This window comes from Vigna umbellata, chromosome 5 (assembly GCF_029865625.1).
Source record: "Vigna umbellata cultivar VRB3 chromosome 5, Vumbellata_1.0, whole genome shotgun sequence".
Taxonomy (NCBI): Eukaryota; Viridiplantae; Streptophyta; class Magnoliopsida; order Fabales; family Fabaceae; genus Vigna; species Vigna umbellata.
The window spans coordinates 33,719,449-33,740,548 of NC_142169.1; the positions used below are offsets into that span (position 1 = coordinate 33,719,449).

Here is a 21,100-nt window from a genome sequence, read left to right on the forward strand (position 1 = left end):
TTCATTAGGTGATTAGAAAAACATTTCCATAAGTAAAAAGAAAAAGAAAAATCTCGTAAAAGTTAACATGTATTATATAGTATGGCTAAAATAAACTTACATTTCATTTCATGTTGTTAAACTTGACATTCTGAGATGAAGAATGAAATCTCTTTTCCACCCATATTAATGTGTAAAAGTAATGAATGCAAAAGGCAAAAGAAAAGTCTGGAATCATAACAATAAAATATATATCTTAATTAAGCATACCTCTCTGCATCTATCATCCATGCATGTTTTCAGAGAACTAGTATTCTGGAATTGGAACATGTCCCGACTCTATTCTGCTTACATCTTCTAAAAGAATTGCGTAGTGTCTCTTCACTTCCTCCACTGATTTATCACCAACTTCTTTCGCTATATTATGCCACCGATCTGGTGTGTCTTCACCATACAAGACCAATGCCTTCTCAAATTGTTTGTTCTGCAGTCTTGTCCAAGAGGAATGACGTTGTTCTTTGTTGTTCATGTCAACGTGTGCTTTCATTCCATTTGAAAGTACACAATAAGAGAAATATTGATGTATATGTTTGCTACGATTGTTGCACTTATCCTTTATGGAGGGGAGTCAACATTTACGTAAGTTGTGGCTTGAGTATAGGGTCAGTCGTGGATAACCTTGAAGAAACAAATATAAATAGATTGAATGACTGACAGATATCAATTCTGTTAATATCCTTATCTGAATGACACCCAAAAAGATATGAATGAATCTCACTGGTTATTAATTGTTTTTAATTTACATCAGTGCTATTTTTAAGTATGATATAATCCATGCGTGGATGAATATTGTTTTCTAAGTAAATATTAATTAGAAAATTATAAATATATATGATTTAACAAAGGAGATGAGCTATAAGTTATATATTTCATGACTTTATATATGATATAATATAACAGATTAATAATCTGATAGATATAAATGAAACTTGAAAATTGCAAAACTAAGAGAAACAACAGTTTAGACTGAATGAAGAAGAAGAAGAAAAGAGTGAAAACAGCACAGAGAAATGATCAATGTGGAGGGCAAAATGTAATGACATAGCGAGGTGCCACACAAGTCTTGAGGACTGATGAATCATCAAAAGCATAACTATAAGCATTAGGGCAAACGGTCTTGAAGAGACGAGCAAACACAGTTGGCTTGCATCTTCCAGCAAACTCACCAGTGCAGCAATACCTATCTGACTTTGCTGCCAAACAAGCACTCTTGCACCCCACAACCTTCCCATTTCTCTCCACAACCAAAGCTGAAGGGCAATAAACGTTCAAGTTAGCTTCACAGCCAGCAACACCACAACCTGCACCACTACCACTCACTGGCTTCATTGACACTGGAAGGTTAAACCCATCAGCCAAACTAACATCATAGAAATGCAACGCTGATTTTGAGGTTCCAAGGGTCATTTCTACTAGGGTTGCTGGAGGGACTCCACCGATACCATTGCATTGCAATAGCCCTCCACAATCTCCTGTTTGACAATAACCTTTGCCTGTTTGTTGGTCGAAGTAACACCCTTGTCTGCCCCAGATTCTCCCTGACCAACCTTCAGGGACTTGGACAACAACCTCTTCGCCGCTTCCAAGATAAAACCCGCCATGTTTTGGTGAAGGGTGTCCTCCATTGCCGAGAATTGCGGGCCATACACTTTCTTTGCAGTTGTTCGCCACTATGAGTTCTGTTCCATCTGTTTCACATGACACCATAAATTATTCAGAGTAAAACTATTATAAGCATTAATACCACAAATGAAGACTACAAACATTTAACATTCAAGGGAATAGCTAATCATGAAGACAAAAAATGATGTGAAAAGCTTTATGCATGGATTGTGAGAGGGAAGAAAATCAGAACCTGTGTCGGAGATGGAGACTAGAATGCAGAAGAAAAGGAAGTAATGTGAGGAAGAAAGCATTGAGTTTAGGAAAGTGGAACCGTTTCTGCTCCTTCCTTGTTCAACTGTGTTGTGTTTCATTTCATGGTGCTGCTGAGAAGGAAAAAAAGCTATGTGGAGGTTCCTTGTTTTTAGCCATTTTCTAATCATGTTTGAAAACTGTTTCCCACCACTTTCACCTCTTATTCTCCCTTGAGAATTAATATTTGTTAAAGAAAAATTAAGCAGAGATTTTTAATTAGATGTGAAAAAGAAAATTATGTTAGTAGTTTATTTCCAGAAAACCATGAAGATAACTAAAATCTTTTTTTTTAAATACCGGTTAATCAAAATGACTACAATTGGATATTTATATTCTTTCTCATGCCAAAAATAATACATTTACTTAACTCAATGGATATATCTAACCTAATTCACTACTCAAATACATCTAAACTAGTTAGAATATGTATAAAGAAATTGAGAAAAATATCTTTTACTAATGTTATATATATATATATATATATATATATATATATATATATATATATATATATATATAAAAGTTTTAATGGAGAAAAAAATCTCCATTAAAAAAAAACATACTTTAAACCAAGAATATTTTAATAATTTTAATATTTAATTTAAAATAAAAAAATAAAAGTTAGTTATTTATACTTAATAACTATCTTTTATTTTTTATTTAAAAAAAAAACTTAAACCTTAAACTCTAAACCATAAACTCTAAATCCTAAACGCTAAACCCTAAACCCTACCTAAACCCTAAACTCTAAACATAAACCCTAACCCCTAAATCTTAAACTCTATCATCCATGATTGCTGTCATATAGTTATTTATCATCCATGATTGCTGGCATGTGTATTAATAGTAATTAATTTTTTTCAAAATAAAAAAATAAAAAGTAGTTATTAAGTCAATAACTAACTTTTATTAGATTTTTTTTCCATTAAAACTTGATATACTTTGCTAAAATGTATCAACTAAAAAAACCTTACGTAAATTAGCAAACCCCACGTGTGTGTATATATATATATATATATATATATATATATATATATATATATATATATATATATATATATATATATATATATATATTTTTTTAATTATCAACACAATTATTATTAGGTTCTTAAATGTTTATTCTGATTATCATTATTATTATTTATGTCTCATTATTAATGTAATTGCAATGTTTAATAATACTACATTATATAAATATACATATATTATGTAAATATACATATATGATAAAGAGTTTTTAACTAATTTATCTTGAAACTAGAAATTTGATTTAACTTTTTTTTTTAAACCAACAACTAAAATGATCGTGTTTTTGTTATTTTGTTATTGATTTAAACGTTTTTCCTTGAATTGGATTAGTTTATGGACATCTGCATGGTAAATTGTGCAGTTTTTATGTTATCTATCTTAAAAAAATATATTGATTTGTACTTAATGTAAGAGTAATTGCTTTTTCAAAAAAGATACTTAAAATTTAAACTCTAAAATAATATAAAAACAGGAGACAAGATTCCGGAGGAGAGGATCGGCACGAATATCGGTTTTCTCATTCTTTGTGGCAAAACAAACCGGTCCGGGTAGGTACCTTTTGCCGCCGAAACCGGATCTATTTCAAGCGAAGCCAACTCAACCGGATCCCTCTCTCTATGCCCTAACCGGTCTGTCCGGTCACATTTCCACGGTTCTTTTCTCTTCTCACTTTTGGAGTCGGTTCATTCTCTCTTCCTATTCCCCTCTTCTCCTCCAATAATTAAAAAAAAGCGATTCATCAAACCGGGTATGCATTTTTTTCCCACTATCTCTATTTGGTTCTTCAATTTCCGTTTATTTTTCATCTAAACCAGACCCAGAAGCGTTAAGGAATTGATTTTGAAAAGGATTGCATCTTCGTAACAATTTGGCTCTGTGGAAAGTAAACACCGATTTCGGTCATGAGAAAGTGGTTGTTTTTGTTGCATCACACTAATAGGGCTGTTATGTTATTATTAATCTCTGAAATGGTGGCTGTGATTATAGGGAAAAATGGGTTCGAATCTGGAACCGGTGCCAATTACATCCCAGAAACATGACCCGGCATGGAAACATGTTCAGATGTTTAAGAATGGGGACAAGGTGCAACTGAAGTGCATATATTGTCTGAAGATGTTCAAGGGTGGTGGGATTCATAGGATTAAGGAACACCTTGCTTGCCAGAAAGGGAATGCATCCACTTGCAGCCGTGTCCCCCATGATGTCAGGGTTCACATGCAGCAGAGTTTGGATGGGGTTGTGGTGAAGAAGAGGAGGAAGCAGAAGATCGAGGAGGAGATTATGAATGTTAATCCTTTGACCACTGTTGTGAACTCGCTTCCTAATAATAACCAGGTTGATGTCAATCAGGGGGTGCTTGCCATTGGAGTGGACCACAATTCAAGTTTTGTAGTGAATCCTGGAGAAGGAATGAGTAAGAATATGGAAAGGAGGAAGAAGATGAGAGCTAGTAAGAATCCTGCAGCAATTTATGCAAACTCGGAGGGTGTTGTTGCTGTGGAGAAGAACGGACTGTTTCCCAAAAGAGGGGACAATCACATTCATATGGCGATTGGTAGGTTTTTGTATGACATTGGTGCACCTTTTGATGCTGTGAACTCAGTCTATTTTCATGAAATGGTTGATGCAATTGCTTCAAGGGGTGCGGGTTTCGAACGGCCCTCGCATCATGAACTTCGGGGTTGGATCCTGAAGAACTCTGTGGAGGAAGTGAAGAATGATATAGATAGATGCAAGATGACTTGGGGGAGGACTGGCTGTTCCATTTTGGTTGATCAATGGACAACAGAATCTGGGAGAGAACTGATGAGCTTTTTGGCTTATTGTCCTGAAGGCATTGTCTTTTTGAAATCTTTGGATGCAACTGAGATTTCAACCTCTGCAGATTTTCTGTATGACATGATAAAACAAGTGGTAGATGAAGTTGGAGTCGGGCAAGTGCTGCAAGTGATTACGTCTGGTGAAGAACAATACGCTATTGCTGGTAGACGGCTGACAGACACCTTTCCCACCCTTTATTGGAGCCCTTCTGCTGCTCGTTGCATTGATTTCATTCTTGAAGATTTTGGAAACCTTGAGTGGATTAGTGCAGTGATTGAACAAGCTAAATCAGTAACAAGATTTGTGTACAATTACAGTGCAATTTTAGTTATGGTTAAAAGGTATACCTTAGGGAATGATATTGTGGATCCATCTTTTTCACAATTTGCAACAAACTTTTCCACATTGAAACGGATGGTTGATCTTAAACACAATTTACAGGCCTTGGTGACTTCTCAGGAGTGGGCAGACTGCCCATATTCGAAGAAATCAGCAGGGCTTGAAATGTTAGATTGCCTAAGCAGTCAAACATTTTGGTCCTCGTGTGACATGATTGTTCGTCTAACAACCCCTCTCTTAAAAGTTCTGAGAATAGCTAGTAGTGAGATGAGACCTGCAATGGGATACATTTATGCTGGAATGTACCGGGCAAAAGAAGCAATTAAAAAGGCACTTGGTAAGAGGGAGGAGTATATGGTGTACTGGAATATTATACATCATAGATGGGAAAGGCTGTGGCATCATCCTCTTCATTCTGCTGGATTCTACCTTAATCCAAAGTTCTTTTATAGTATTCAAGGAGATATACACAGTCAGATTGTCTCAGGAATGTTTGACTGCATAGAGAGATTGGTACCTGATACAAGAATCCAAGATAAAATTATCAAAGAGATAAACTTGTACAAGTCTGCTGCGGGGGACTTTGGGAGAAAGATGGCAGTTAGAGCAAGAGATAATCTGCTTCCTTGTAAGAGTAGTATACACATATGTTATATTATGATTCAACTTTTCTAAGTTTAAGTAACTTAATTGAAAAATGAATTAGAATCTATTCAAGTGTGAAAACAGTAGTAGTACAAGAACGCTGATGTCCAAACTGATAAGATGGAAGACAACAAAATTTAAATTTGTGTCAAGGCTTTATGCTTTGGCATGATGACCAATGCTGTAGAAGTTGAAGTTTGTCTGAAAGTTCTCCACAAACTACTTGTAGTTTAAGAAACACTGCCAGCGTAGTTCTTTTGAAATATTTCTCTGATGAAATGTTTCTGGAGTTTGACTGTTGGATTCTATTTGACTTATATGCTTGATAATTTAAATTTTCTGTACACAAGACTTAGATATGCTATTTTTCTAGCTGAATGGTGGTCAACATATGGAGGAGGCTGCCCAAACTTATCACGGTTAGCAATTCGTATTCTCAGCCAAACATCCAGTGTGATGTCCTGGAAGAGAAACCAGATTCCTTTTGAACAAATAGTCAACACAAGGAATTACATAGAGCGCCAACACCTTACCGATCTTGTCTTTGTTCACTGCAATTTACGATTAAGACAAATGTGAGCTTAAACTGTTGTACATTGAATATTGATAGTTTGTTTTAATGCAGTTGCCAATTGAAGAGAATTATTATTCTGTTTAACTTTTCTTTCAGGTTTGTGAGCAAAGACCATGATTTTAGTGACCCCTTATCATTTGACAGCATTAGTTCTGTTGATGAGTGGATTAGGCCAAGGGATTTATACACAGACGAGTATGGGAACTCAGATTGGATGGCACTGGATCCATCTTCAGTTAACACTATGCTTTTAAGGCCTTTAAATGATGAAGCTGAAGAATTGGGTGAAGGTAAACTACATGTGCTTAGGATCTGTTTGGACAAATCTCTCATTAAACACTTCTAGTAAAGTAAAATAAGAAGAAACAATTAAATCAACCTATCTGTGAGTTGTTTGTAGCTTATAAAGAATTTAACTTCATTTTGTTATTTTTATTTCCTAAAGTATTATAAAGTATTGTGCGGTAGAAAGTTATATTAACGAACATGTTTTCAACTGATTGTAGGGTTTGATGATGATGAAATTTTCAGTTGTGGGAAAGATAGCGAGGATGAAAACACTGTTGAAAAGTTGGTAAATCAATAGCAAATGATCAGAGAGAATAACCATGGATTTGTTTGTTGATTAGTGCTAATAGCTTCCCACATTATTGCCTAATTCAGAAAAGGTGTTTCCATTGTTTCCAAGTTTTTGTTTGTAGAAATTACTGTTGGAAGATGGAAGGAGATTGAGGAGGTGCTCGGTGAACAAGGGAAGTGCATCATCCAGCATCCTATTTAATTGTTATATATATATATATATATATATATATATATATGTGAATTGGCATGATTTGCAATGTTCTTGTACAGTAGTTAGTTCCGTTACATCTCCTGTATTTAATAGTTTTGCTGTTTTTCTTGCACTTCTAGAGTGTATAGCTATTGCAAACTGAAGTAAATGAAAAGGAAATCGACCGTTAGAATCTGCGGTTTTCATTTTTGGCTAAGATTTGCCTTTTATGAATTACTGTAATACATTATCACAATTAAACAAGCTCGTGAGTATTTTCACTTGAATAATTTCTTACTCACATACTAGGTTTATGTTTTAATTTATTTTGAGTAAATTAGCATCTTAAAAGTGAAAATAATACTTTTTATTTTACCCTTATTTTTAAATACTTTATTAAATGAAATAATTTAATATAATTTATACTATAATTTTAATAAGTTATGTTACAAAATGTGATTTTGGATAAGATTGATGATTATTTATCATTCAGTTAACGATGCATTATAATATCTGTGATGTATACTTTAATATAAAAATTATACAATTATAATAACGTGTAATTTTCATTTTCTTACTTTGGGAATAAAGTATTTATTACTTTTTCTGATAAATTGTCAAATAATAAATAATTCAAGTTTCATATATAAATAAAATAAAAATTTAAACTCGTTTCCGGATCATAAGTACTTAATAAAACTTCTCACTTTTAATGTTCGGATAATTGTTTTTCATAAATATTTTTATAAATTATTTATAAAAAAAAATTAAGTTATACCCGAATTAAAAATAATTTAAATAACGTTAATATGGTTATCAAATATTTTTTAATAAACAAACTATTTCTATAAAAAGAAGAAGAGTAATTAATACGAGAATACATTAAAAATAATAATTAATAACATATTAAAAGGCAAAGGTTATAATATGTTAAAAAAAGTTAAAATTATCGCTATAATAGAAAAAACAATTTTTAATTTGTAAATAAATTATTAATTTATTATTAAACTTTATTTAATCTTTATTCTAAATTATTTTTCTAAGAAGTGTTGGAAGTTTAGTCTTAACAAATAAACAAACAAATTTCATTCAATACAGAAATTTAAATTAAAAATCTCACGTTAATTTAGAGGAAAAATAAAAAGACAATTATTCTAGTCAATAGTCAGAGAAGAGAATCTTTTGACCCTTTAATTCCAACTATTGCAAATTAGTTATTATATGGTTTCTTTTGTCCTTTACCGGCCACCGGAAAGTGAAAGAGACGACGCCACGTCATCACCCACCGACGACCACGGCGAATACGAATGTAACTCCTCGTAGTAGCCACCACCACCATCTTCTTTTTTCCCGTAAACCACCGGCGGAGGCGGCGCCACCTCCCTCTCCAAATACCTCACCACCTGCCTCATGCTGGGCCTCTTCTCTGGTGCCTCCGCGGAACAGTACAACCCCACTTTAATCACTACCAAAACTTCCACCTCATCAAACGCCCCACCCAACCTGGGGTCCACCACCGCCAGCGGCGCCCCCATGCGCCACCGCTCCCAGACCCAGTCCACCAGCACCAGCTCCTCCGGCAATGCCTTCACCTCAATGGGCCTCCTCCCGCACACCACCTCCAACAACAACGCTCCGAAAGCGTAAACATCAGAACTGGTGGTGGGTTTCCCCGTTCGTGTGAGTTCAGGTGCAAGGTACCCCATCGTTCCCACCACACGTGTGGTGCTAGGCTTGGCACCATGCTCGTAAAGCTTGGCCAACCCAAAATCCCCCAACCTCCCATTCATGTCACTATCCAACAAAACGTTCCCCGCTTTGACGTCTCTGTGAATCACCGTTTGTTCCCACTCCTCATGCAAATACACCAACCCCAAACCCACTCCCTTTATTATCTTAAACCTTTCCTCCCACGTTAGTATTTTCCTCGGTTGACCGAACAAGTATCTGTCCAAGCTTCCATTTCTCATGAAATCGTACACAAGTAAAAGGTCGTTTTGTTTCCGACACCAACCTAGTAGCTGTACCAGGTTTCTGTGTCGGAGTCTTCCTATGGTTGATACTTCTGACACAAACTCCTGCATACGTTGTTTCGATTCGTGCGAGATTCGCTTCACGGCGATTTCCTTGTGGGACTTCGGGAGAACCCCTTTGTAGACGCGACCGGACCCTCCGAACCCCAGGAAGTTCTTGTCTTTGAAACCCTTCGTAGCTTTGTGTAGCTCTTTGTATGGGAATCTGTGTGGCCCAACAACGTCCCTCTCCCAAGCTTCGATTACTTCGGTGTTCTTCATTCTTCTGAATAGGTAACACCCCAGAGAAATTGTGGCGAGTGTTAGAACCAATAAAAGGGAGAGTCCTAATTTTAAGCGCTTTTGAGTTTTGTTGGAGGCAGAGAGAGATGGGAGCTTGTGCAGTGAGAGGGTTTTGGCCTCTCCGTTTATTTTGAAGCTCCAACCCAAAATATAGTGTGTGCTTGCGAGTAACCCTGTCGAAGAAGAGAACCCCACGTACATGGAATCTTGGAGAATTGGTGACAGATCTACTTTGTATTTTAAAATTGGGGAAGTGGGTTTGGAGGAAGTTGGGGAGAGTCTAACCTCCAATTGGTTCGTTGATGAATCATAATCAACCCATGCTTGTGTCACTTTACCACTCTTCAAACTCAGGTTTTGCTTATTGGTTGAATCCTCAGGGAAAAACGCAGCTTCAACGGATTTGTTGGATACCATGTTGTTGAGGTTGACACCAACATGGTTGTCATTGATGTCCTCGAACTCGAAGTCTTGGACGGTATCGAACTCCACTGCGAAAAGGTGGTTTGAGAAATTCCCCAATTCTTTTGGGTTGAGGAGGCCCAAATACTGACTCGGGTATGCATCCGACAGCGACCTGGAGCGCGAAATGGTGAAGGCAAAACCGTGGCCACCGAGTTTTGGGTACTGAGGGATGATTGCAAACGCAAAAGCAGTGGAAAAGGAAAAAAGTTTTGGGTCGGTGGAAGAGCTTTTGTTGTTGTGCTTGAACTGAATTGGGGTTGGATAAAACGCGTGCCCAATTACTCTCTGAGTGTTGTTTGTTAAACGAAGCAAGCCCTTGTGCTCAATCACTGCTCCTCCGTTTAAGGCGATGTTGGTGGCAGAAGCACCATCAAATCCGTTGAAGAAAAACTCTTGACACTTTGCAGTGTTTGTGACCAGAAGAAGGGTCAAAACACAGAGAGGAAGCCCAAGCAGAAATGTTCTGGTTTTGGCCATCACGAGGCAGAGCAACCAAAAAAACTGTACACACATGTTACATAGTTCATATTGTTTGTATAACTCATTAGGTAAACTCAAATTAATAGTGCGTTCTGCTGTGATGTGCTATTCAAGAGTGTGTGGATTGTAAACTGAAACGTGGTTATTACTTGTTTGATTGATTTCTCTCACATGTTTGGTGTTTACCACAGATTGTGACTTAACACAGCTTTACCATTTTGAATATCATCATCGCCCACTTCCACTTCATTTTTTTTTTCTGTATCAGCTTTATACAATTTATTTTATGTGTTGCCATCTCCTCTTATGGTCCCTTTCCCATAAAATGTGTTATCCACCATGAATTTGTTAATAAGTAGTCTAGCTGAACGTGGATAGCATGTGAATATTTGTTGTCAATTGTTTTGCTTTACAACTTCCATGGATCAGAACTTTATCTCTTGGTTTCCTTAATTTTTAAATTATAGTTGTATTGAATAATATAAAAGAAAGTTGGTTAGCTTAATATCATGATTTATAATTTGATATGCAAGAGTTTGATTCTGATTATATATGTTTCAGAATATTAGATATAATTAAACATGGAGCCTCTCCAACTCAGCAAAGAAAGTTGTCATTTTCCGGGGCTTGTCTTCTGGTGTAAGCGACACCATGAAAGTCAGAACATGCAGGTAACACAACAAAATAATAGAGTGGTGTACTTAGGTTTGGCTTTACACCAATTTTACTTGTTTGCCAATTTGGGAAACCGACTTATAGGTGATATATCTGTGGGTTGGAGTTGAAGTACAAACAGGTCAACATTGGTATGGTAATTACATGTTCTTTCAAAAGGTTTGTGATTATCAAATTTAAATGGAATTACTCATTTATGAAGGTCAAGTTGTGTTCTGATTTAGATTTCAATCATTAATTTTTTATTATGGTATTTTTAATATGGATAATAAGTATCTTTGACGAAAAGTAATCCTATTCAAATAAAATAATTTTGAGTAATGAAATTATTTTTTTGGAGTATTTAGTACAATTGTATATCCAAAAGATTTGAACAATTCTGGACAAGATAGTTTATGCATTTTCCAGATTAATTAGTTTATAAGCTTAGTGATATTATAAATCATATTTTATCTTTTAAGGTATACTTTTCACTTTAAAAAGTCAGATGTTTTGAATTTATCTGATACAGAAAAGATATATAACACAAATTTGAACTAAAAGTTGAAAAAAAACTAATTTCTGGGTTTTTTTTAAGTTGATTTAATTCAAATCAATCAAATTTAATTCTAATAATCAAATTATACCAATATGTACATTTTTTTTATGAATTAACTTATAGAGTAAACTCATATTACTTGTTTTATAAAGATGTGTGTTGGTAAAATTACAGTAGCATGTAATTATGAAAAGCATCTTTTAATGTGTACTGGACCAATCCAAATTCCTACCCAGATATAGTTGTGTCAAATTGCACGTCTTGTCTATTCGTGGCAAATTTGACTACCTCCACTCAAATTTTAGTGCTTGCTCTAATGCTCCTTCACGTCATAAATGAAATAGAGAAAGAGTAAAACTAAAAAATGGAGAATAAAAATAAAATTGTTAAAAATTGTCTCTCACTTATGCAAATGAGTAAAAATTAATAAATAATGAAAATATTCGTACATTAATTAAAAATTAGTTTAAACCTAATTATTTATTTTATTATTTTCTCTTATCATTAAAATATATATTATTTTTCAATTTATCATGTATAATGTGATTGAACCTTTTAAACAAAAAATGAAGAAAAAATATATCAATCACCCCTCCTTGTTACATGCCAATTGAAGGGAAGGAGAGATTTTCCTTTCATGAATCCCGAAAATACCGTTTTGTTTCACATTTCTCATCCCAAACAAAAAGTGAATACTTCAATAAAAAAATGTCTACCTTTTCCATTTCTTTTTCCTCTAATTGCATAGACACAAATAATGAGAAAGTCACACATCACTAGTGCTCATCACTATTCTCTGGCTCTTGGAAAAGCTGTCTCATCTAGCTAATCCATATAGCCTAGCCCCCACCTTACTCATTTATGCATGCAATTTCTTAATGTTGCTTTGTGACAACTTAGAATTTATACCTTTTCAGATATTTCCTCACCATTTGTACAAGAGAAAAACATTAGAGTTTGATTATATTATAACAGAATTATCAATTAATTGTATATGAAAAACATTATAAAACCATCATTATATAGGTTTCTCAAACAACAAAGTCTTGTTCCTACTATGCTATTACTGGTATAGCTAACACATTATTTTTCTTCTGTTCTTTTTAAGACATCTCTTCCTTTTACTAGTATAGCTAACACATTATTTTTCTTCTGTTCTTTTTTTCATATCCTACTATGCCCACTTTTGTATTTACATTTTTTTCTCATTCTCGTAAGTAATAGGATTTTGGGTGTCAAACAGTTATTTTGTAAATTTAGTATCCACAATTTATTTGTTTGCACGTGGACCTTGTTAGCATAGAGAGATGTATGTAGGTGAATGTGCTTGACCTGTGAATAGTATTTACACAGATCAGACCCTTTTTTTTCTGCTTTGATTCTTTGACTTCAAAATTCAAAGTAATATAATAGCATGGTAGAAAGATGCTTGATTTTTTCATGAGCTTGATGTCCTCTTATTAATTTCCTCACCCGACTAATTTTTTAGAATTTTGTTTAAAAGGGTTTTTTTCTTGAAGGACAAAATTTACAGCACTCTCATTGCCTTTGTTATATACTTCTGCATCAATTGTGCTCATTTTTCGAACGATTCTTTTCAGCAGTGTCAATATTTTTCCAAACTTAATCACTTTCTGGAAACGATGTTTGGTATTCATGATCAAGGTGCTTTATATTTGAAGGGTATGCAAGAAATAATATATATCAATGTTTTTCTTTTCCTTTGAATGTTGAAATTGTTAATGTTTATGATTTGTGATGTTTTTTTAACAGTTTATTATCTAAACTCGATCTCTCTCCAAGTTTTTCAAAGCCTCAGCACTTCGAAAACGAAGCTATAGTGGCTATATATGAATGCACGTCAGACAAAAATAAAAATAAAAATCAAGTATATATGACAAAAGGAAAAGGCACCAGATTCATTAAGTGCAAACTGTAACCCAAAATTATAGAGAGGAGTCCAATAAGAAACATATAGTAAAATTATTTCAAACTTAGCATCTTCTCTTTGCACACAACACATTGAGAATGCTAAGAATGTAATACACAAGTGCCATCACAATTGCTAGCACTTGGACCATTGAACCAGTACAACCATCAGTGACAGAAATATTTACTTGCCGGGTTGCTTTGCCTGCACAAACAATGCAAGAAGAATTTCAGATCAAAGTGAGATTTGAAGATTGAGCCTAACATTATTGTTGCAAGTTGAAGGAAGATTAAGCTTGATGCAAACCTGCAATCATGTATGTCGGTAAGTCTATTTGAAGAAAGATCCACTCTTAATAGCATCTTCGTTAGCATTTCCAAGAGCAGCCTCATTCAAGTACTTGTCAGCCAATTGGACTCTCTTCACATTTTCTTGTTCTTGGACAAGCATGTTACCATACTGCAAGAGCTTGTCCAGACTCATCTTGGGCTGATCAAAGGTAGGAGGTCCTTCCTTTGAGTTCACAAGCTTCTTCCCAATACCATCAACACCAACACCAGAAACCCACTTCCTCACTTCATCATCATACACTCTGGCCCTCAGTGCACCAAAGAAATCTGCAGCACATGGGATGGTATATCATTAGTATTTGTTATCTTTCTCTTTCTTGTTCTAACTTGTTCTGTACAATATTTCAAAACAAGGGTGATATTATATATTGTGATTAATCAAAATGCTCCTTGGTTTTATCATCTTTTGTTCTATTTTTAAATACGAGTTTAATGACTAGGCATTCATGGTGTAAAACAGTTTTATACTATCAATTAATCAGCAATTGCATTTTATATGACTTTTAAAATAGTTATTATTACGAAGATTTAGCTCATACGATAGGTTGAGTGATTCGTTCAGTAACTAAAAAGTCATGTTTAGCATGATTTGACTTCTGATTAGTTAACTGTGTAACTGTGTAACATTGTTTATATATATATATATATATATATATATATATATATATATATATATATATATATATATATATATATATATATATATATATATATATATATATATATATATATATATATTATGTTGTGTGATTTTAAAATGTCACTCACCAAATTCTTCTACCTTAGTGTTACAGTGTTTGGTTCGTAGTTCTTACCAATGGATTGGCCTGGGAAGGTGTCAACAAGCTTTGTAATGTCCTCTTCAGGAACACCATCGGTGCGGAAAATTCCCTTGCAAACACCAACGCGGTCATCCCTTGTTGGTGCCCAGTAGAACTTCTCCATACGCCCATCACGAATGAGAGGAGCATACAATGTTGAGAAATCGTTACCAGTGACAATGATGGGCACACGGGGGTTCTCTTCCTTGTTGTACATACCAGGAAGCTGCACATTTGTAGGGTTATCAGCAATGTTCATGAGAGTGGCATTCACCATCTGGTTGTTCACAGTGTACTGGGTGGTTCCACCAAGACGACCTGCTCCTGCATCAAGATCGTTGATGAACAGAGCACACATCTTTCCCTTGTTGATCAGATCTGCAGCTTCACGGTATCTCTGCCTGATCAATTTTGCTGGCTCTCCGGCATTTCCACTTTCCAACTCTCCAGCACTCATCATGATGGGGCTGTAATGGAATCACAATTGAAACAAATCAAATATAAACAATGTTTATGACCCTTCATTACAATTTAATTCAAAACTTTGATGAAGCATGAGTTTTGCAAGATATCAACACTTTCTACTCTATTTGAGTGAGGGATTTGTGAAAATGAATTTGAAGTGAAATGATTTATGCTTGGACATGTTTATTTTAAAGCATGTAAAATATCTAGAATAAGGTGGGTTCAACACAAAAGTTGCGTAAAGTCAAAATGAGTTTTGTACACAGAATTGATTCTTCTACGTGATACAGAACATGTGATTTTATATATAAAATTACTTTAGCTATATTTCAATGTGGTTCGGGAGATCATGAAGGGGATAGTTCAGCAAGAACTTACTTGATTCCCATCTTGGCAAAGACAAGCTCACATTGGAAAGATTTTCCTTGTCCCTTGCCTCCCCAGATACCAAGAATGAGAGGAACCTGCAAAAGGAATTGAAAAAAAAAACATGAATGGCGTCACCTAATTTGACAAAAGTTCAAGTGCAATTTATGCAGAGAACATGTTTGGTGGCATGCCTTGATGTTGGGCAAGGTCATGAAGTTCTTGGTGATGTGAACAACAAGCTTGTCCAGAAAAGCAGGAGCAATGTAGAAACCATCCTCTATGTTGTCAAGCCTAAATTAAGCAGCACATATCATGATTGTAAGTTTGAGACAAAAACAGAAGGAAACGCTAAATTAACGGTTTAGAGATTATGTGAGCAAGTGCACTCACTGGCGGAGTCCAGTGCTAAGGTACTCGTAGGAGCTCATGACAGCATAGTGAGTTCCAGCCTCCATTGGAGCTTGGAAAAGAGGATCAACCATACCCTTCCCCCTTGTGATGTCTTGTTGGTCATCAGAGATATCGTAGGCCAGACCCCTCCATCTGTCCTTGTTGGTCTGCTTGGTATCCTCAATCTCTTTCTCAGAAGCAACAATTTTGAAGCTTCCATTCGTCACCTTGCTGTTAGGGACCCTTGAGGCAACAGCCTTCTTCAAGCTTGTGCCAAAGAAAGCTGAACTGGGAGCTGAAGCTCCTGCTCCAGATCCATTCAGGTTCAACTGCAATATCACATCACAGTAACTACTCTTCATACTCTCCTTACTAAAAAAATTCACTATTTCACAATCTCTTATCTATCAAATACGAGGATTGGTTTAATTAAATTCTTGCTTTAATATTTATATATGAAAGTTCTACATTTTAGATCTTATATAATGTTTTTTCTGTTTCCATTTTGTAACTCTACATAAGCTTTTAATACATAAGCCTACAAAAAACTGATGCATGTGTATATAAATGATTAGTTGAAAATCTTTAATTTTGTAAGATTGTAATGTTATATCAGACATAATGATGAGGCAAACATGCACATCAAACACCTTGATGCACCAGCTTAAAAGCAGCAATCATCTGAACTCGGCATGTTTGGAAATGACACACGGCTACGTGAGGTGAATAAACATGTGGATTGGAATATACGCATGTGAAAGCCTTCCCTGACACTATTTTAAGTTACCCTTTTTTTATATTTGAACCTCAGCTATTTATCATTTGATCATTACCATTTCCTAAGGTAAAAGCCTTATATCAACGATAATTCAATAGGGGGAGAAACCATGATGCTAGTTCTTTTAATTGAAAGAAAAGTAGGGGAGTAAAAAGTAAGTGTAGTGAAGGGGGATGTGAAACTAAGATTAGATAAACATGCATGTGAAAGAAGACACAAAAAAGGCAACAGTGTAAGAAAGTAGAAAAAGTATCGTACAATAGCTCTGTTGACAGCTCCGACAGTGGAGACGGAGGCAGCCATGGAAGTGTTGTGTTTGGAATTGTGGAGAGAAAGGGTAAGGTTGTTCTTCGAGTGCAAATTCAGTGCTAGCTGGCTTATGATCAAAGGCTACGTCTGACTTATAGTAGTTGCTTGAGCACAAAAGGATTGGTCACAGAAGCCTGACATCCACACATAGAAGATTGATAAGCTACCACGTGGCAGCATACTGTTGCTGCAAGGTTTTTGTCATTCTTAGTCCCAGATTTTGAGGTTGTTATTGCAGCTTTTTCTATCTCCACCAGAATTGAGGAGATTTGTTTGCCACACAAGTCTTGAAGGAGAGTGATGTCGTTTATTCAAATTCAAGCATTGGTTACTGTCATTTCAGTGCTCTTGAATCTTGATAACCAATCATAATGGTAATAATATCAGAATTTTCAAGTGCCATAATATTTGAGGTGGTCTTTTACTTACGTAAAGATGGTATTGATGACCCCACATGCTAGCCAATGAGTTGTTCCATTTTCAGTTTTCATGGAATATATAAGTTGGTATTTTCAGGTGGAGAAAAAATAAAGATGAATTATATATTATTGGTAGGACAGAAATTAAATTGGTGAGTCTCTTATAATTTCATGAAGGGGATTGAGCCCTATTACATCTATGGACTCTATGATGATAACATGCTGTTGTCTCTCTCCTTGTCTCTTCTACTTGTTGTGTGTGGCTAACATTCTTCATTTTTGCAATTAAAGGAAACTCACAACTTCACTAGTTTTTCTCCACTGATAAGCTTCGGAATAACAGAAAAGAAATTAAAAAAACACAAAAAGTAGATAATTACATCACTTCAAATAATTGATGTTTAATTATCTAAAAACCTTGTTTAGTATTTTCACTTTTGCGTCAAACAAACTGCATGTTTAAATAAGAGTATTTATAATTGACTTAATAAATAAACGATAATAACTTATTATTCTAATACTTTAATACATACCTTTTATTTCTTAAATTAAAATATAAACATATTATATCACTAAAATACAATTGTAAAGAGCTTTTCTTTATCTACAAATGTTAGTTATTAATATTCTTTGTTAGTAGAAGATGTTGAACTTACAACTTCTTTTATTTTTTCTTTTAAATCTTTCAAACTAATCTTATAACTCTCAATCCTTCAAATGTTAGTGTTAAAGTTAAACTCATAATCTCTCTCATCTTCTCTTCTAACTTTTATCACTAAATCAATCTTATAATTTCAAATGAAAAAAAAAATCCTTTTATAAAAATGAAACGTATAATTAAAATTAATATGACTATGTGTGATGTACCAAGATGTTAAGTTGTTAGTCTGTTCTATTTTTTAATATTCCTTAACACAAAATGTTAATATATGTTAATAATTTTGTATTACATCGTGAAGTTGGATTGACACGATAAGTCTAATAATAGATATAGTATAGTCACAGCAATAATACGTGTTAATTTGGTTAAAAAGAAAAGGAGAAATATTTAGCTTATTGATAAATTAATCAAAGAATTCAATATTTAATTATAAAATATAATAAATGTATTTTTCGCGAGTATGAATAGAGTATCAGGTCCATAAGATTTTCTATGATTTAATAAAGAAATACTCCACTGATTAGGGATAAATTGTGAGTATGCACTAAACTTGTTACTCTCGTTTAGTTTAGGTTTTGTAATTTTTTTTATCATTACGATAATTTTATAAATTTCATCTTTTTATTTTAAAAAAATTTAATTTGGTTTTTGTACTATATGAAGTGTACCGATTGGAATTGATTGTCATTCATTAAACAGATACTAATATAAAATATATTACATTAATGGTTAACCAATGGACGTGGTTATCACAAGCAGCCTTATAAGTACACAACTGATGTCCACCTACAATCATATTCTTCTATCCTAATTAAATATTAAATATAGACCTCTTTACAAAACATATATGACTTAGAACGTCAGAAAGGAGCTGCATTCAACCTTCTTGTCAGGTTCTACCAACTCTTAAATTATAAAATATTATGCACATGATTCAAAGCTGCCATTATAAAATATTATGCACATGATTCAAAGCTGCCGTTCAACTTTGCCACGTTCTACCAACTCTTAATTTTAAAATATTATGCACAGGATGGTTCATATTTACTTTCAACCTTGCCACTTTCTACCAACTCTTAATTTTAAATTATAAAATATTATGCACAGAGTATGGTTCAGAGCTATGTTCAACCTTGTCAGGTTCTGCACAGGATGGTTCAAAGCTATTGTTCAACCTTGTCACGTTCTACCAATTATTAATTTTAAATTATAAAATATTATGCACAGATGATGGTTCAGAGTTACGTTACCAACTCTTAATTTTAAATTATAAAATATCCTGCTGCACAGGAAGGTACAGAGCTGCACTCAACCTTGTCAGCTTCTACCAACTCTTAAATTATAAAATATTATGCACAGGATGGTTCAAAGCTGCGTTCAAACCTTGTCAGGTTCTATCAACTCTTAAATTATAAAATATTATGCACAGGATGGTTCAAAGCTGCGTCCAACCTTGCGAGGTTCTACCAACTCTTAATTTTAAATTATAAAATATTATGCACAGGATGGTTCAGAGCTGTTGTCAGGTTGTACCAACTCTTCTTAATTTTAAATTATAAAATATTATGTACAGGATGGTTCAGTAGAGCTGCGTTCAACCTTGTCAGGTTCTACCAACTCTTAATTTTAAATTATAAAATATCCTGCACAGAAAGGTACAAAGTTGTGTTCAACCTTGTCAGGTTCTACGGACTCTTAATCTTAAATTATAAGATATTATGTACAGGATGGTTCATAGTCGCGTTCAACCTTGTCAGGTTCTACCAACTCTTAATTTATAAACAGGATGGTTCAACCTTGTCAGGTTCTACCAACTCTTAAGTTTAAATTATAAAATATCCTACACAGGATGGTTCAGAGCTGCGTTCAACCTTGTCAGGTTCTAACTACTCTTAATTTTAAATTATAAAATATCATGTGCAGGAAGGTTCAGACCTCAACTTGGTCAATAATGGCCGCTCGGGGGAAGTCAGAAAAATGGCTTCAGAAATCCCCGCTCAACCCAGGAAGTCAGAAAAATGACTCTTGCCTCAAGACCGCTCAGGGGAGTCAAAAAAATGGCTTCAGAAATCCCCGCTTAACGCAGGCAGTCAGAAAAATGACTCTTGCCTCAAACTGCTCGGGGAAAGTCAGAAAAAATGGATTCAGAAATCCCCGCTCAACGCAGGCAGTCAGAAAAATGACTCCTGCCTCATATAGAGAAACGAAAAATGTTTATTGATAATTTTTGTTATGTTTCATAATTTACAGAAGCCCTATTTATCCACAACAGTGAATAAAAACTAATTCCTATAAATCAGAAAACAATAAAATTGACAAAGAGAAATATTAGGTGGATAATAACTAAGACCTATATATCAGGAAACAATAAACTGATAGAGAGAAATATTAGGAACTGTATTTTATCGGTTACAATCAGGAACAGACGATGACGACATGAGTACTCCAATATTATGCAGAGACTTATGTGACATAAATCTAGATAATCTTGTTCTACAAAATTATGAATACTTGATGGGCGAGGTTAAAGTCAGAGAGTTACTAACTTGGTTGTTGTTGGATGAGAGTAGACTCATTAAGAAAAACCAAACTTAGTAGATTCATTGACTTGGTCTTTGTTGAGCGATGATATGGTCGTTGGATGAGCTCAAAGCCAGATAATTATTGACTTAATGGTTGTTGAGATAGAATAATCTTACTAGGCGCAACCAAAGTCAGAGAATTCATTGACTTAAAAGTGGTTGGGCGAGACAAGTCATGTTAGACGACTTTCGTAATATCTTAAGCTTGTGAGATCTAGTGGTGAATAGAATAGTCTTGATAGGCGAGATTAACAAAGTCTAACACTACTTTTAACATGTACTTTTATAGTTTATGTTGTTTAAGTAATTTTTTGTGAATGTTAATGTTATTATTAGTTTGTAATGTTCGTCTAATAATGATTGGAATCAATCCAAGAAAGAATTGGTTGTGGTTTTTGTTTAGAGTATGTTTTA

At 34.4% G+C, this 21,100-nt stretch overlaps 3 protein-coding genes and 2 pseudogenes across 3 annotated transcripts; 1 reads left to right on the forward strand and 4 right to left on the reverse strand.

Annotated features, from left to right (window-relative positions):
• Window positions 1–262: 262 nt before the first annotated feature.
• On the reverse strand, window positions 263–508 carry LOC148198168 (protein RADIALIS-like 6 pseudogene; annotated as a pseudogene).
• Window positions 509–1,053: 545 nt separating this feature from the next.
• Window positions 1,054–2,084, reverse strand: LOC124826229 (thaumatin-like protein). The gene is made up of 2 exons (XM_047299011.2): window positions 1,895–2,084; window positions 1,054–1,727 (listed from the first exon to the last, which is right to left on the reverse strand). The coding sequence occupies exons 1-2, from the start codon at window positions 2,082–2,084 to the stop codon at window positions 1,054–1,056; spliced, it is 864 nt and encodes a 287-aa protein (XP_047154967.2).
• Window positions 2,085–3,742: 1,658 nt separating this feature from the next.
• LOC124826222 (uncharacterized) lies at window positions 3,743–7,356 on the forward strand. Its single transcript, XM_047299000.2, has 4 exons — window positions 3,743–5,776; window positions 6,167–6,368; window positions 6,464–6,657; window positions 6,874–7,356. The coding sequence occupies exons 1-4, from the start codon at window positions 3,982–3,984 to the stop codon at window positions 6,951–6,953; spliced, it is 2,271 nt and encodes a 756-aa protein (XP_047154956.1). The 5' UTR covers window positions 3,743–3,981; the 3' UTR covers window positions 6,954–7,356.
• Window positions 7,357–8,240: 884 nt separating this feature from the next.
• LOC124826221 (L-type lectin-domain containing receptor kinase S.4 pseudogene) lies at window positions 8,241–10,633 on the reverse strand (annotated as a pseudogene).
• A 2,872-nt stretch (window positions 10,634–13,505) lies between these two features.
• Window positions 13,506–17,132, reverse strand: LOC124826220 (ribulose bisphosphate carboxylase/oxygenase activase, chloroplastic). Its single transcript, XM_047298998.2, has 7 exons — window positions 16,974–17,132; window positions 15,938–16,266; window positions 15,739–15,838; window positions 15,557–15,642; window positions 14,708–15,180; window positions 13,849–14,159; window positions 13,506–13,746 (listed from the first exon to the last, which is right to left on the reverse strand). Exons 1-6 carry the CDS (start codon window positions 17,016–17,018, stop codon window positions 13,873–13,875), a joined length of 1,320 nt encoding a protein of 439 aa, XP_047154954.1. The 5' UTR covers window positions 17,019–17,132; the 3' UTR covers window positions 13,506–13,746; window positions 13,849–13,872.
• Window positions 17,133–21,100: the final 3,968 nt, after the last annotated feature.

Bases quoted from the DNA above. Each gene is read 5' to 3' on its own strand.
- LOC124826222 (XM_047299000.2), top strand. From the start codon at position 3,982: ATGGGTTCGAATCTGGAACCGGTGCCAATTACATCCCAGAAACATGAC. The intron at 5,777-6,166 runs GTAAGAGTAGTA...CTATTTTTCTAG, and splicing joins AAGAGATAATCTGCTTCCTT to CTGAATGGTGGTCAACATAT. The intron at 6,658-6,873 runs GTAAACTACATG...AACTGATTGTAG, and splicing joins AGCTGAAGAATTGGGTGAAG to GGTTTGATGATGATGAAATT.
- LOC124826220 (XM_047298998.2), bottom strand. From the start codon at position 17,018: ATGGCTGCCTCCGTCTCCACTGTCGGAGCTGTCAACAGAGCTATT. The intron at 15,839-15,937 runs GTGAGTGCACTT...TGCTTAATTTAG, and splicing joins CTTAGCACTGGACTCCGCCA to GCTTGACAACATAGAGGATG. The intron at 15,643-15,738 runs GCATGCCACCAA...TTCCTTTTGCAG, and splicing joins TGACCTTGCCCAACATCAAG to GTTCCTCTCATTCTTGGTAT.
- LOC124826229 (XM_047299011.2), bottom strand. From the start codon at position 2,084: ATGATTAGAAAATGGCTAAAAACAAGGAACCTCCACATAGCTTTTTTT. The intron at 1,728-1,894 runs GTTCTGATTTTC...CATGTGAAACAG, and splicing joins AGTCTCCATCTCCGACACAG to ATGGAACAGAACTCATAGTG.